Raw genomic sequence first — 14,751 nt, 5'->3', positions numbered from 1 at the left:
TACTTTTTTCAGACGACAAAGAGGCAGAGAAAGAAATCAGAGAAACATCACCCTTTACAATAGCCACAAGCAACATAAAGTATCTTGGGGTAGCACTTCCCAAACAAGTGAAAGACCTATATAATAATAACTTTGTGACTCTAAAGAAAGAAATTAAAGAAGATACCAGAAAATGGAAAGATCTCCCATGCTCTTGGTTAGGTAGGATTAACATAGTAAAAATGGCAATCTTACCAAAAGCAATCTACAGATTCAATGCAATCCCCATTAAAATCCCACCACAATTCTTCACCGACCTTGAAAGGATAATAATCAACTTTATATGGAGAAACAAAAGACCCAGGATAGCCAAAACAACCCTATACAATAAAAGAACTTTAGGAGGCATCACCATTCCTGACTTTAAGCTCTACTACAGAACTATAGTTCTGAAAACAGCCTGGTATTGGCATAAAAATAGACAGGTAGACCAATGGAATCGAATTGACAATCCTGATATTAATCCACGCACCTATGAACACCTGATTTTCGACAAAACAGCTAAAATTATACAATGGGGCGAGGACAGCATCTTCAACAAATGGTGCTGGCACAATTGGATGAGGGTGTGTAGAAGACTGCAGATAGACCCATGTCTGTCGCCATGCACAAAACTCAAGTCTAAATGGATCAAAGACCTCAACATCAATCCAGCCACATTGAACCTCTTAGAAGAGAAAGTAGGAGGTACCCTTGAACAAATTGGTATAGGAGACCGCTTCTTGAACATAACTCCAGGGGCACAGACACTGAAAGAAACAATTAATAAATGGGACCTCTTCAAACTTAGAAGCTTCTGTAAGGCAAAGGACACAGTCGACAAGACCAAAAGGCAGCCCACAGACTGGGAAAAGATTTTCACCAATCCTATAACCAACAAAGGGCTGATTTCCAAAATATACAAAGAACTCAAGAAACTAGTCAACAAAACACCAAATAACCCTATTAAAAATGGGGTACAGAACTGAAGAAAGAATTCTCAATGGAGGAAATCAAAAAGGCTGAAAGACACTTAAGAAAATGCTCCACATCCTTAGCTATCAAGGAAATGCAAATCAAAACAACTTTGAGATACTATCTTACCCTTGCCAGAATGGCTAAAATTAGAAACACCAGTGATGACTTATGTTGGAGAGGATGTGGAGAAAGTGGAACACTCCTCCACTGCTGGTGGGAGTGCAAACTCATACAGCCATTTTGGCTATCAGTATGGCGGTTCCTCAGGAAAATGGGAATTAGTTTACCACAGGACCCGGCAATCCCCCTCTTAGGCATACATCCAAAGGATTCACATCCATGCAACAAAGACATCTGTTCAACTATGTTCATAGCAGCACTATTTGTAATAGCAAGAACCTGGAAGCAACCTAGATGCCCCTCAATTGAAGATGTGGCACATCTATACAATGGAATACTACTCTGCAGAAAAAAATAATGGTATCTTGAAATTCGCAGGCAAGTGGATGGCACTTGAAGAAACCATCCTGAATGAGGTAACCCAGTCACAAAAATAGGAACACAGTATGTACTCATACATATATGGATTTTAGACCTAGATCAAAGGATCACCAGCCTATAATTCACACCACCAGAGGAACTAGGATACGAGGTGTATTCTAAGAGAGTCATATAAAGTCCCTCACAGAACTGGGAAGGGACAAGTCCCCCAGAGCTCAGGTGAAGTGGGGGGGGGCAGCAAATGGAGAGAGAAGTAGGAGAAAATGAGGGGGAAGAAAGGAAAACATGTGCGACCAGGAAGATTGAGCCTGGTTAGGAATAGAAGATAGGAAAGAGAGAGAGAGAGAGAGAGAACATAAAAGAGGGAGCCAATATTGGTTTGAAGATAAAATTGAACACAAAGAAAGGTCGAGAGAACTATAAGACTGCTCCCAACTAACAAGTTGAGCTTCCGTGGAAAGGTTATCATAAATGCCCTTCCAGGAGAGTGAGATCAACAACTAACTTCTCCATGGAGCCCTCAACTAATGCCTGTTGAAAACAGGATCAAACACCCATACATAAACACTGAGTCGAACTAGAACCCAGATGCAGATGGAGAGGACAAAACCAGGCAGCAGAAACACATAGAGACAGCTTACCTGGACAAGAAGGAGTTAACGGCCACTAGACTGATAGCTGGGAAGCAAGCATGGGACTGATTCAGGCCCCCCCTGATTATGGGTCTCAGCCAGAAGGACTGAGCAGTCTAAGAGACCTCAGACAGTGGAGCCAGGATGTATCCCTGGTGCACAAAAGGACCTTGCTAACACATCCCCCATGGAGGGATAACTGCCTTAACCTAGAGACAGGAGAGAAGCCCTAGTCCCTACTTCACAGGACCTGTCAGATCTACATGACCCCAACTGGATGGCATTCCCCTACATATGGAATTGGGGTGGGGGAATGTGAGGGGAGGGTGTTTAGAGTGCATGTGAGAGGACAGAGAGGGTAAAAAGGGAAGGAAGGAGGGAGGGAGGGCTGGGGGGAGAGAGGGAGGGAGGGAGGGAGGGAGGGAGGGAGGGAGGGAGAGGGAACTGGGATCGACATGTAAAATAATATATTAAACTAAAAAAAAAAATGCTTTGACTCCAAAATTTAAGTTGAAGGACAAGTTACTGGGGAAAAGGATTTCTATTTTTGTTTCCACAGAAAATGAAAAGATGTGGATTCTTTCCAGACTAATGTGGTTTGATCACGCCAGACCGCCTGAAACAGAGTACAAGCTGATCCTACATTCCAAACAGCTGGACAAAACAGCCCTACAGACTACATCCAGGATATCTGAATCTTCTTCGAATCCCCCAGGACAGCGCCCCTTATTAGCAGGAAGTAGTTTGGAAAGAACGACGCCCAAATTCCCAAATATTGTGTATAAATGTTTGTTTTCATTTATTTGGACTATTATATAAAATTAAATAAAGTTTTAAAAAAAATATCTACTAACACATCTTGCATGTTGGTGCACACCTATAGTTCAAGCACTCAGTGGGGGGGGGGGGCGGACATTAAGTTTGGAGATCTATCTGGGCTTCAGAGTGAGATCTTACCTCAAAATAATGAACCTTGTAGTCATAAAATAGTTTTGCCATGGAGAGTGAAATGAGGCTTTAGTGTAGACTGATCCTTTACTTGTTTATTTAATCCACCAAGCAAATCATGTTGGTAAGTTAGGCAAAGGATACAGACAAGTAAACCTAGATGTGTGACACCAAGATATGTAATATGCCTGCTTGATCAAGTAGATTTATTTAAGAGGGATTTTCCTCAGGGTTAGACCCAACCCTAAAGATACTAAGATTCTTCAGTGTCAAGCAGGAGATACCTTCCTCTGAGCTATTGTTCAAGAAGGTCCAAGAGGTCTCCAAAACAACACAAGCTATTAACATTGCCTGTAGTTACCCACATAACTCTATGGTAGGACCCTATTGATGAAGACACCATCCATTTTTGACTGCCCAACAAAGAGAACTCAATCCCAAACTGACCAGAAAAGTTCCTCCCTGCTAGTTAGCTTTCACAGTGCCCAAAGTTGCTATGAGGGATTCTGTGGGAGAAAGGATATGAATGGCTTTTCCTAGTACTGGACCCTACAGGGCACAACATCAACCTAATAGGTAAGAGGTGACCACTGATACAATAGTGGCATGGCTGTTATGGGGTAACCAACCACTTTCTGATTGGATTTAAAGCATATTCCACAGAAAGAAGTTCATGTCTGGTACTATAAACATGGTCAAAAGCCCATGGCTAAGGAGGTCATATGCCCTAGAGCAAAACACACTATTATTATTTTGGTAAATGGTCATATTGTGAAATTGTCATCTAAATATTTATGTTTATACCCATAGACCTGAGAAGCATTCAACCTTGGCCAGAAACACTTTTCTTTGCAGTAGGCAGCTGTCAACACAGATACTCATAGCTGGCCAAAATGCTATGAGTTCTCAGCTCTACACAGGACATCTTTATAAACCCATCTCCTTCCTCTGTCCCATAAGGAATAGAAAGTGGGAATCATATATGAAATACTATATTATGGATATTACATGGCTATTGCACTTATGAACTCACAGTAGCTGTGGTTTTCTATACAAGTCCTGCACAAGAACACACCAGCCAGAACTCCAGCACAAATGGAGAGGGGCTTCAAGACCTTGTTCCTAGGTGAGGGAAAGGAGAGTCATTCTTCTTTGGGGATGTGGTTACAATTAGGGTGCCCACAGGCCAGCGGATGGCACCATAGCCAGGTACATATATTCAACATTAATCAGACATAGTAGGTTGTTTTTTAAGAGGAGGGCAAGAAGGAGAGAGAGAGAGAGAGAGAGAGAGAGAGAGAGAGAGAGAGAGAGAGAGAGAGAGAATGTGTTGATGAAGCTTAAGGGGAGTTGAACAAAGAAACAGGTGGTGGATATGATCACATTTCATTGTATTATGTATGAGCTTAACAAAGGCTACTTTTTAAATGATGAGATTTTTCTTTTCATCAACTGTGGTTCATCTGTACTGCAGAACATGCTGTAACCACTGAAAAGGAGCAGACATCTTCACCCACATGAGAATGTCTCTAGCACATACAGAAGGGAGAGAGGTGTGCTGATGCGTGTAGTGTGATGTTCTTACTGAGCACTTTCACCCTCACAAACTGTCTCATTATAAATGTACTCTATAAGGCATGTCTGGGAAGATGGTAAGCAGATAGGAGTGTTTCCCTTCTGAGAAGATGACAGAGAACAAGATGAGGGATTTGGCATTAGAAATGGCTGCAATCTTCTTCGGTAAAGTATACTCACGTTAATCATATGACTAAAATTAAGTTAAAGGAATTAGATTTTTATGCTCAAGAAATTAAGTTTACACTTTAGTGTAATTTAACATGAACTCATATAATAAAATTGAATGGTGATAAACCTCAAAATTCATGCAAATCCCTGATAGTTCTTTTTTTTCCTTCAAAAAAAAATGTTCATTCTTAATCTATAAAGAATGAAACTTTAAGTAAAAAAAATTAGGATTTTATCATCTAATACCTATTATTATAAGCATAAAATCCCAACCTTGAAGGGAGGCAGAGAAAGAATTAAGAATCTAGCATCCATTCCTACAAAAGAGGGTGGAAGTCTTGCTAACCCTCACACTGGGGAAGTATCAAATGAAGCTCCTCACCAACCCACTCTGCAGTCCTGTGTGGAGCAGATATTCACCTCCAGGCATCACTATTGATATGAAAGGATGCTCAAGGAGAAACAGACAAGTGGCCAAAGAAGTGTAAGGACAGAAGAGGAAGGAGAAAGGAAGGGATTAAACACAAGAGACAAGTGTGCTTAAGAGAGAGAGAAAGAGTTGTAGAAGAGACAAGGCTGAGTGATTAACCTAAAAGCCAAACAACTGTTTAGGAGCAATTTGCAATCTGTGCTTGGAGAACTATTTATAAAACATTTCTATACACATCATGGAATGAAGCTGTTGTAGTGTCATAGTACAGATGACAGGTACACAGAACTAAACACGAGGTAAATCAGATAAAACTGAATAGCACATTCACACAGAGGAGAGCAAGTAAATCTCAGTAAGAGCAGGATTTTAATCAACATTCACATCCCACTTTACAGAGCTCTGAGAAGGTTGAAAGCATGCCAAAAGCCACCCAGATGTTCCACAACTGAGACCTTTACTTCTAAGACCAACATTCTTCCAGAATCATACTGGATGCCACTATACACTGGCTCTAAAATGGGTGATAATTTTCAAGTAACCATGAAATTCTCACAAAGCTACTGCATCACCAGAAAGGACATAATAAACTATTTTTCTTCATGTAGGAAAACTAACTCTGGAAAAATATCTGACCTATACTTTCAAAATCAATAGAATGGGGTCAGAACATAAATACCAGCAACACTATTCTTAAAACAAATAGTGATACCATGTAGATACCCAAACGACACAAGGTGGCCAAAGTCTTCATTATAGTCATATAAATACTGGGAATATATGGTGGGTGCTTGAGAAAACAGAGAATTAAAGATGATAATTGTGGGCTACACCAAAAATCATACAACAATCCAAGTCATACTGCACAGCCTATCTTAATAGCCTGGTGTCTGACTCTTGGGTGAGAAACATATCCAGTAACAAACAATTGCCATCAATATGAAACTGACCTGCTTATACGTTCCATCGAGCAGGGTGTCCAGGTGTTGGAGTGGGGCAGGTGTCTTATCTCTGAATCTTGTTAGAAGCCGACGTTGGATGGCCCGAAATTGCACAGCTCTTTCAGATAAAAGTTCTTCTAATTTTTCACCATTTATCCGCAGCTATAAGGTACAATTTCTTACATTAGGGTTAAATAGATAAAATAAAGAAAAACCTATCTCCTAAAAACACAAACCAAAAAGAAAAAAAAAAAAGATGCTTAAATTAAAAATGTATACACTACAATAAAAGATTGGAACAGCCGAACAGATTTAGACAGTTTACAGAGAAACTGGGTTTAGAACTACACAATATTCAGTACCTGACTACATAGATAGCAAAAGAATAATAGGTAAGTGGAAACTCAGGGAATATGCCACAGTATCAATGGAGATGAGTTGTTTAGCATATTTCATAAAAACAGGCTGCATAGAAATTTTTCAATTTTTTTTCATTACAATAAACTAAATAGCAGGGAGAATAAAAGTTTAGACACAGAAGCACTTGAACTGAATTTTTTTTATAGTCTCAGCTTTTTATTGCTTGAATCAGAATCTACTGACACACATCATAAATATATGCAAGTGCGCACAGCACAAAGGTGACAAATGACTAATTTTAAAAAAGCAAACAAGTGGCTAATGAGGGGTGGGTAAAGCACTTGCATAAGCATGAAGACTGAAATTTGAATCCTCAGAACCCCTGAAGACATGAGGCAGCTGTGGTGGCCTCCTCTACTCCCAACACAGTGACAGAGACAGGGCATCCACGGGACAAGCTGGCAATCCAGAGGAGCCAGAATTGGTGAGATTTCCCTGATAAATAGAGTGGAGAGGAATCAAGGAAGATATCAAATGTCACCAGTCATCTTCCAACATATATGTACATTCAACATATATGTATGTATATCATGCATCCCGTTCCCTTATTTCTTTATTGCTGTGACAAAACACTATGATGAATATAACTTATAAAAGAAAGTGATTAACTGGACTCAGGGTTCCAGGATTTTGGGGTCCATGACAATGAAGTTAAGGCATGGCAGCATCAAAGCTGTAGCATAGACAGGAGACAGCATAGTGGAGATAGCAGGAGACTGACACATCAAGACCAGCCCTGCAACACAATTCCAACAAGACCAAACATCCTAATCCTTTCCAAACAGTTCCTCCAGCTGGGGCTCAATGAGCCTATGGGGGCCAGTCTCATTTAAACAACCAAACATGCAAGCTGGTATACACAAAAGAATGCACATATGTGTGTACACTTACACAAATACACACATACAAAATTAATTCTACATGATTAAACACTGTAAGCAAAGTAATAAGAAAAACAGCAAGTTGCATAAAGTAATATCTATAGAGAAGAATTATGTTATAGTGCCTAGACAACTCCTAGAAGTCAATGTAAAAAGGCCTTGAAAGCCAACAGAAATCAATGAGAAAAAAAGAAGAAAAATGAAAAAATTTTTAACAAAAGAGTTCATGATAACTTTATTTATTTATATTTATTTTGTGCAAAAGAGTCTCATCACATAACCCTTCTCCCAAATGACCTTAACAAGATGTTCTTGTCTCAACCTCCATGGACCTGAATTATAGGACTACATCAGAAAGCCCAACCCACTTACCCACAATAGCTCTTAAACAATAGTTTTTGATCTAACAATCCCACTTCTAGAAACTTATTCAAGATATAATGCTTACATATGCATGTAAGGATATTCATAACAATGTTCTATTGTTATTACACTTTGATATTAACAATCAAATGCCCATCAAGAGGAGACATGATTAAATAAAGAGAAATACAAAGTGTGTGTTGACATTCAGTACTTTATAATAATATATTAAATAAAGCAAATGAAAAGCCACAAAATAGGCAGTTACAATATGATGTTGTGCATGTGTGTTTCCAAGTAAAACTGAGTATTAGCATAGCTCTGAATACACAGAATAGTTCTAGAAAGATATATATCACCAATAGTAGCCTCCAAAGAGGGGACTGGCAGGCTAGGGGATGAGAATCAGTAGCCTAGCTCCTGACTATGAATATAATATTAGTGAAAGAAATCTATTCAAAGTCCCCCACCTCCACTTTGGCTTTTTGAGACAGGGCTTCTCTATGTACACCAGGCTGTACTTGAACTCAGAGATCTGCCTGCCTCTGCCTCCCAAGTGCTGGGTTTAAAAGTGTGCAACACCACCACCCAGCCAGTCAAAGTCTCTTAAGTAAAAATACTTTTCATTATTAAAAATTAAGGGGCAGAACTGAAGAATTACAATATCAATGGACATGCTAACACAGAAAAGGGAAAAATCTCATGGGGCCCCCACCAATTGACAACTAATATCTACTGAGATAATTAGTCTCTCCAAGCAATGAGTCCCCTAGTTGGTTACCCAATACAAAATGGTTATCACTGAACCTGTATAGACACACACACCCCAAAAACAGACTCAGCATTTTGCATATATAAGTATAAATGCATATATGTGTACCAAATGAAAAGAAACTATCAGTTTGAGAGCAGGAAGACATGGAAGCAATTGCAGTGAGAGAACATGAAAGGAGCTAGAGGGTGAAAAGAGAAATGAAAGAAATAATATAATTAAATATTTTAATTAAGAAATGTATTTGGCCATTGCCAGGATAAGGAAGTTGGGAATCAGTAGAGAAGAGAATGGCAGGGTACAAGTGACCTGATCAGGGAAACAGGAAAAGGAGGCTCCTTAGGGAAGGGGAGAGAAGTGAATACAGAAAAGGTGGAGGAGGATAAAGGGGAATAGCAGGATACAAGTGATTTGATAGGAAAAAGGGGAAGGAAACTCCAGGAAAGGTGGGTAGATAAACACAGAAGAAAAAGGAGGTGGATATATACAAAAAATGGATGTCTAGAAAAGCCACAGAAATCATGCTATTAACTATTTACAGAAAAAAATCTATAATACATATGACTCTATGCATAAATATGCATATTTTAATGATACTTTTCATCTAGGTTGATGGTACTCCCACCAAGAGTCAAAGAGCACCTAATAAAAACTCCAGTACCAAACATGAGAAGCCCTCTCTTGAGTTGTTGCCAGGATTGTCTGAGAGACTCTCAAAGCATACAGCCTTTTGATGCTACCCTTGGTTACCCACCATGGGTGGAAGGATGTCCCTATTCCTGAAGACATCATTCATTTCACAAACAGAACCCAGAAACCCCTGAGCTGGAACTGAAAGTCTCTTTCCTGAGGACTAGCTTTCATGGTACCAAGGCACCACATGAGCTTCAAAGGAGGGATGAAACCCAACAATCCTACCTAACTATGATACCTATGAACCACACTGACAACCAATATGACACAATAACTCTAAGGGTACAGTAGTAGCATGCATACCTTGGTGGTAACCAACAACTCTCTAGTTGAACTCTGTGCTACTGAAGTCTGATTACAAAAATAGAACCTACAACCTCTGATTTACTAAATAGCACAATCCCTATCAACAATGTATTAACATTTGTCCTTATACCCACAGATAAGTGTCCCCTCCTCAAGGAAACTTATCTGCAATAGATGAGACCATTGCAGAAACTGCAACCTATCAATATGCAGAGATGTGCATCCAGTACTATTAGATACATTTACAAAACAATCCCACACCTAAGGCTTAACACTGCAGAAAAGGGGGTAGAAAGACTTAAGAGCCAGAGGATCAGGGAGTTTTCTATAAGATTGTGTCTACTACTAATAACAGAAGCTACATCTACAAAGTCTCACCAATATGGACTACCAAAACATGAGCTGAAAAAGGAGAACACCAGTGAATATGCCAAAATGGATGGGGAAATCTCATGAAGCCTCAACCCTACAGAAGAACTACAGGCATCTGAGAGAAGCTGAGAAAGGAGAGGTAGTCTTCCCAAGCAAAGAGTGGACCACTGGTTATCCAATGCCAAACAGTCAACACTGAAAACGTAAATACAATATTTACCCAGCTCAAAAATGCAGAGAATATAATTAACAAAATCATAGAAGAAATTTGCCCCAGCCTAGAGAAGGACATGCCCATAAAGGTACAAGATTACAGAACACCAAATAGATTGGATCAGAAAAGGAAAAACCCTCACCACATAATCAAAACACTAAGCATACAGAACAAAAAAAGAATATAAAAAGCAGCCAAGGGGGAAAGGACAAGTAACATCTAAAGACAGACTTATTAGCATCACACCCATCCTCTCAATTGAGACTGTAAAATACACCAGGGCCTGGACTGATACCTTACATACTTACACCACAGATGCCATCCCAGCCTCGAACACCCAGAAAAACTGTCAATCACCATAGATGGAGAATTCCATGACAAAGTTAACTTTAAACATCTATTCCCAAATCCAGCCCTATAGAAGGTACTATAAGGAAAACTTGAACCCGAGGAGGTTAACTACACTCATGAAAACACAGGAAATAAATAATCTCATACCAGCAAAACCAAAAAAAAGGAGAAGCACATACGCAAAAAGGAAAAAGAAACACACAACAACAACAAAATAACAAGAATTAACAATCATTGGTCACTGATATCTCTCAATATCAATGGATTTAACTTCTCAATAAAAAAAATACAGGCTAACTAAATGAGTATATAAAAAAGGCTTTATTCTTCCACTGCATACAAGAAACACACTTCAACATCAAAGACAGAAATTGCCTCATAGTAAAGTTTTGGAAAAAGATTTTCCAATCAAATGGACCTAAGAAGCAAGCTGGTGTAGCTATCCTAATAGCTAACAAAATAGATTTCTGGCCAAAATTAATCAAAAGAGATGGAGAAGAGCATTTCATGGTCATCAAAGGAACAATCCATCAAGATGAAGTCTCAATTCTGAACATCGTTGCCCCAAATACAAGGGCACCCACATTTGTAAAAGAAACATTACTAAAGGTTAAATCATACATCAAACTCCATACAATAATAGTGGGAGACTTTAACACCCCACACTCAACAATGAACAGGTCATGCAGATAGAAGCGAAACAGAAATAACAGATGGACCTAACATATCTACACAACATTTAACCCAAACAACAAAGAATATACCTTGTTCTCAACACCTCATGGAACCTTTCTTTAAAATTGGCCACAAAGCAAGTCTCAACAAAAGGAGAAGGAGAAGGAAGAGGAGGAAGAGGAGAAGTAATAGGAGGAGGAGTAGGAAGAGAAGAGGAGGAGGAGGAGAAAGAAAGAAAGAAAGAAAGAAAGAAAGGAAGGAAGGAAGGAAGAAAGGAAGAAAGAAAGAAAAAAATAATATAAACCCCTTTATCTTACCAGACCACCATGGATTAAAACTGGATTTCAACAACAAAAGAAACAACAGAAAGCCTACAAACTCATGAAAACTGAACAACTCTCTACTGAGTTACCCCTGGTCAAGGAAGAAATGAAGAAAGAAGTTAAAGATTTCCTAGAATCCAATGAAAATGAATACACAACATACCCAAACTTATGGGACACAATGAAATTGGTACTAAGAGGACAGTTCAAAGCATTCATGAAGAATTTGGAGAGATCTCAAACTAGCAACTTAACAGCATACCTGAAGGTTATAGAACAAAAAGAAACAAACATTCCAAAGAACAGGAGGTTGCAGGAAACAATCAAATTGAGAGCTGAAATCAATAAAATAGAAATAAAGAGAACAATACTCATGGGAGGTGTCCTTCTGTAAATATGTTTCTCTTATTGGTTAATGAATAAAGCACTGTTGGCCAATAGTAAAGCAAGATAGGTGGGACTAGGAAGAGAAAGTAGTAGGGAGGAGATGCAAGATGGAGGACTAAGAGAGAAGAACGCTGGGGTCTCTCTCTGGTAAGATAAGACCACATGGAAATACTTAGACTAATAGATATTAGTTAATATTTAAGATAGAGCTAGCCAATAAGAAACTAGTAACTGGCCAACAGAATTATATCCAATACAGCATCTCTGTGTGTTATTTAGGGCTGGTGTGGTGGAGGACCAAGGCCAGCAGGGGAAAAACTACTCATAAAAACAATACAAAGAGTCAATAAAACAAACAGTTGGTTCTTTGAGAAATCAACAAGATAGACCAACCGGTATCCAAACTAACTAAAAAGCAGAGAAAGAATCAACAAAATCAGAAATGAAAATGGGGACATAACAGACTTCAAGGAAATCCAGAGAAATATTAGCTTATCATACTCCAAAATCCTGTACTCCACAAATTATAAAACTAGAAGAAATGGACAAACTTATTGATAAATACCACTTACCAAAGTTAAATCAAGATGAGATAAATAATTTATATAGACTCAAGAAAGCAGTCATTAAAAGTCTCCTAACCTAAAAATAAAAATCAAGGTCCAGACATGTTAGTGCAGAATTCTAACAGACTTCCAAAGAAGGGCTAATATCAACACTCCTCAAATTATTACACAAAATAGAAATAGAAGGAATTCTTTCTACGAGGCCACAGTCACCCTGATACCCAAACCACACAAAGATGCAACAAAGAAAGAGAATTACAGAAAAATTTCACTCATGAGGATAGATAAAAAAAATATTCAATACAATGGACTCAACAGGTTATATTTAAGAACACACACACACACACACACACACACACACATATGAACAATTAGTTACTTACAAAGAGGCTATGAATTTAAAGGAGAGTGGGGAGAAGTATATGAGAGTTTGGAGGGAGAAAGGGGAAGGAAGAAAGGTAATCTAATTGTAATCTCTAAAATAAAAATAAAAAGAATATACAGATAGCACAAAAAGTAATAAAATGAGTTTTAATAACTAGAATTTTTAAATTAATAAAAGGTGCTGGAAATGGAGCTCAGCTGTCAGAATACTTTCCTAGCATACTGGAGGCCCAGGGTCCAATCCCTGGTACTATGTTTCCACGCATGCACTGCTCAACCTGTAATCCTGGCACTGAGAAGGTGAAGGCATGGCATTTGAGGTTCTAAGTCACATTTATCCTCAGGTGCATGGAATCTGTAGGCATCCTGGGACACAGGGGACCTTGTCCTAAGAACAATAGCAGGCCAAGTATAACTCACCTACTGAAATCTGCTTCCATAAGAGTCACTGAGTCTATGAACACACAGGATACTAAAAGACTCCCTCAAAATCAGCTGATGACCTGGTTGCTAGCTGAGTATGAAACATGCACCATGAGCAAGGGGGTTCTCAGTATCAGAGTCTCATAATTTAGGGATGTAGGGCTGGGAGGATGGTTCTGGGGATAAAGTGCTTGCTGCACATGCCTGTCAACCTGAACTCACAACCACAGTGAAGGAAGAGAGTCAACTGTGAAAGCCAGCCTGTAGTGGCATCTTATTTTCCTTCCCAGGCCTTTGATGAGGTTGAAGACTAAGTAGTCACAGCTAATGTCCTCTCTTATCTTAACTAGAGCATATTAGGTATAAGACTTAGACTTTCCAGGATAGGAGAGCTATTGGAGTATTCTCTGTAACATGCCACTTATCCTTGGCCTGGACATTTAGTACGTGTTTCTTGATTAATATTGTTTTTACTGGTTGTAGGTCTAAATTTATATATTACCTTTCGTTCTCCTGGACTATACTTGATATCTGTTATCACTGTATATCATTTTTGTATCAGGTTTAAACTCCTCTTATTTAGACAAAAAGGGGAAGAGTAATGGCATCTTGCTCGGCCTATAGATTTGAGATGCTGACCTTAGGTTGTGGCTTGGGTATGTGGACATGACCCCTTATAAGGAGGAGGAGGGGCCTTACTCTCTCTCTTGGGTGATGTCTGAGCATCCTTATGAGGAGGAGGAGGGGCCTTGCTCTCTCTCTCTCTCTCTCTCTCTCTCTCTCTCTCTCTCATGGTGTCTGAGCTAGGTGCCTGCATCCTAGCTTCCTGTGCCTCCAGGACCAGAAGACTGGGGTGGCTATTTATACTTATTGTGTGAGGTTTCCACAAATAAATATCTGTTATTCATTATTTGGGTGTTCGTGGTCTTCCTTAATCCACCTTCACCATCCTCTGACTCCTGAGGTACCCACACTTCCACTTTAACATCACATGTAATAATAAATAATAATAATAAATAATAGCAATATTTTAGCAAATATTTATTGAGCATGAGGCCAAAAATTGTTTCAGGTACCAAGAATCACAATGAATAAAACAGAAAGAAATTATTTCCTTGCTTACACAAAGCAACATCGGTTCTAGAAGCTATCTTGATTAAGAGTTTAAGAAATTATTCATAGTTGAAAACAGAATGTGGCAACAGGGAGCAAAGAAAGAAAAATCATTACCTCTGTGTGTATCAGAAATCAACGTGAAGAATTCACTCTCCCCCATGGAAAGAGCCTGACATGGAAACATTGGGAAGTTCCTATCCAAGACATCAGAAGGGAGGGTGTATGGTGAAGCTATTTGTCAACAGGATACAGTAATTGCTATTTTAAATATTATGAGCATGTACCCTCAGGCCAGTACAGTCAAGCTAGAA

General features: G+C 39.0%; 1 protein-coding gene across 4 annotated transcripts in view; it reads right to left on the bottom strand.

Annotated features, from left to right (window-relative positions):
- Bbs9 (Bardet-Biedl syndrome 9) overlaps positions 1-14,751 on the bottom strand; it is a 456,449-nt gene that overhangs the window by 212,803 nt on the left and 228,895 nt on the right. For all 4 annotated transcript variants that reach the window (XM_051196851.1, XM_051196854.1, XM_051196852.1 and 1 more), the window contains one exon: positions 6,204-6,356. In XM_051196851.1, coding sequence (XP_051052808.1) covers positions 6,204-6,356 — 153 coding nt within the window. The remainder of the gene's footprint in view (positions 1-6,203; positions 6,357-14,751) is intronic.

Source organism: Phodopus roborovskii, unplaced genomic scaffold (assembly GCF_943737965.1).
Source record: "Phodopus roborovskii unplaced genomic scaffold, PHOROB, whole genome shotgun sequence".
Lineage (NCBI taxonomy): Eukaryota > Metazoa > Chordata > Mammalia > Rodentia > Cricetidae > Phodopus > Phodopus roborovskii.
Note: the sequence above shows the minus strand (reverse complement) of the source record. Positions and strands in the feature narration are given on the sequence as shown.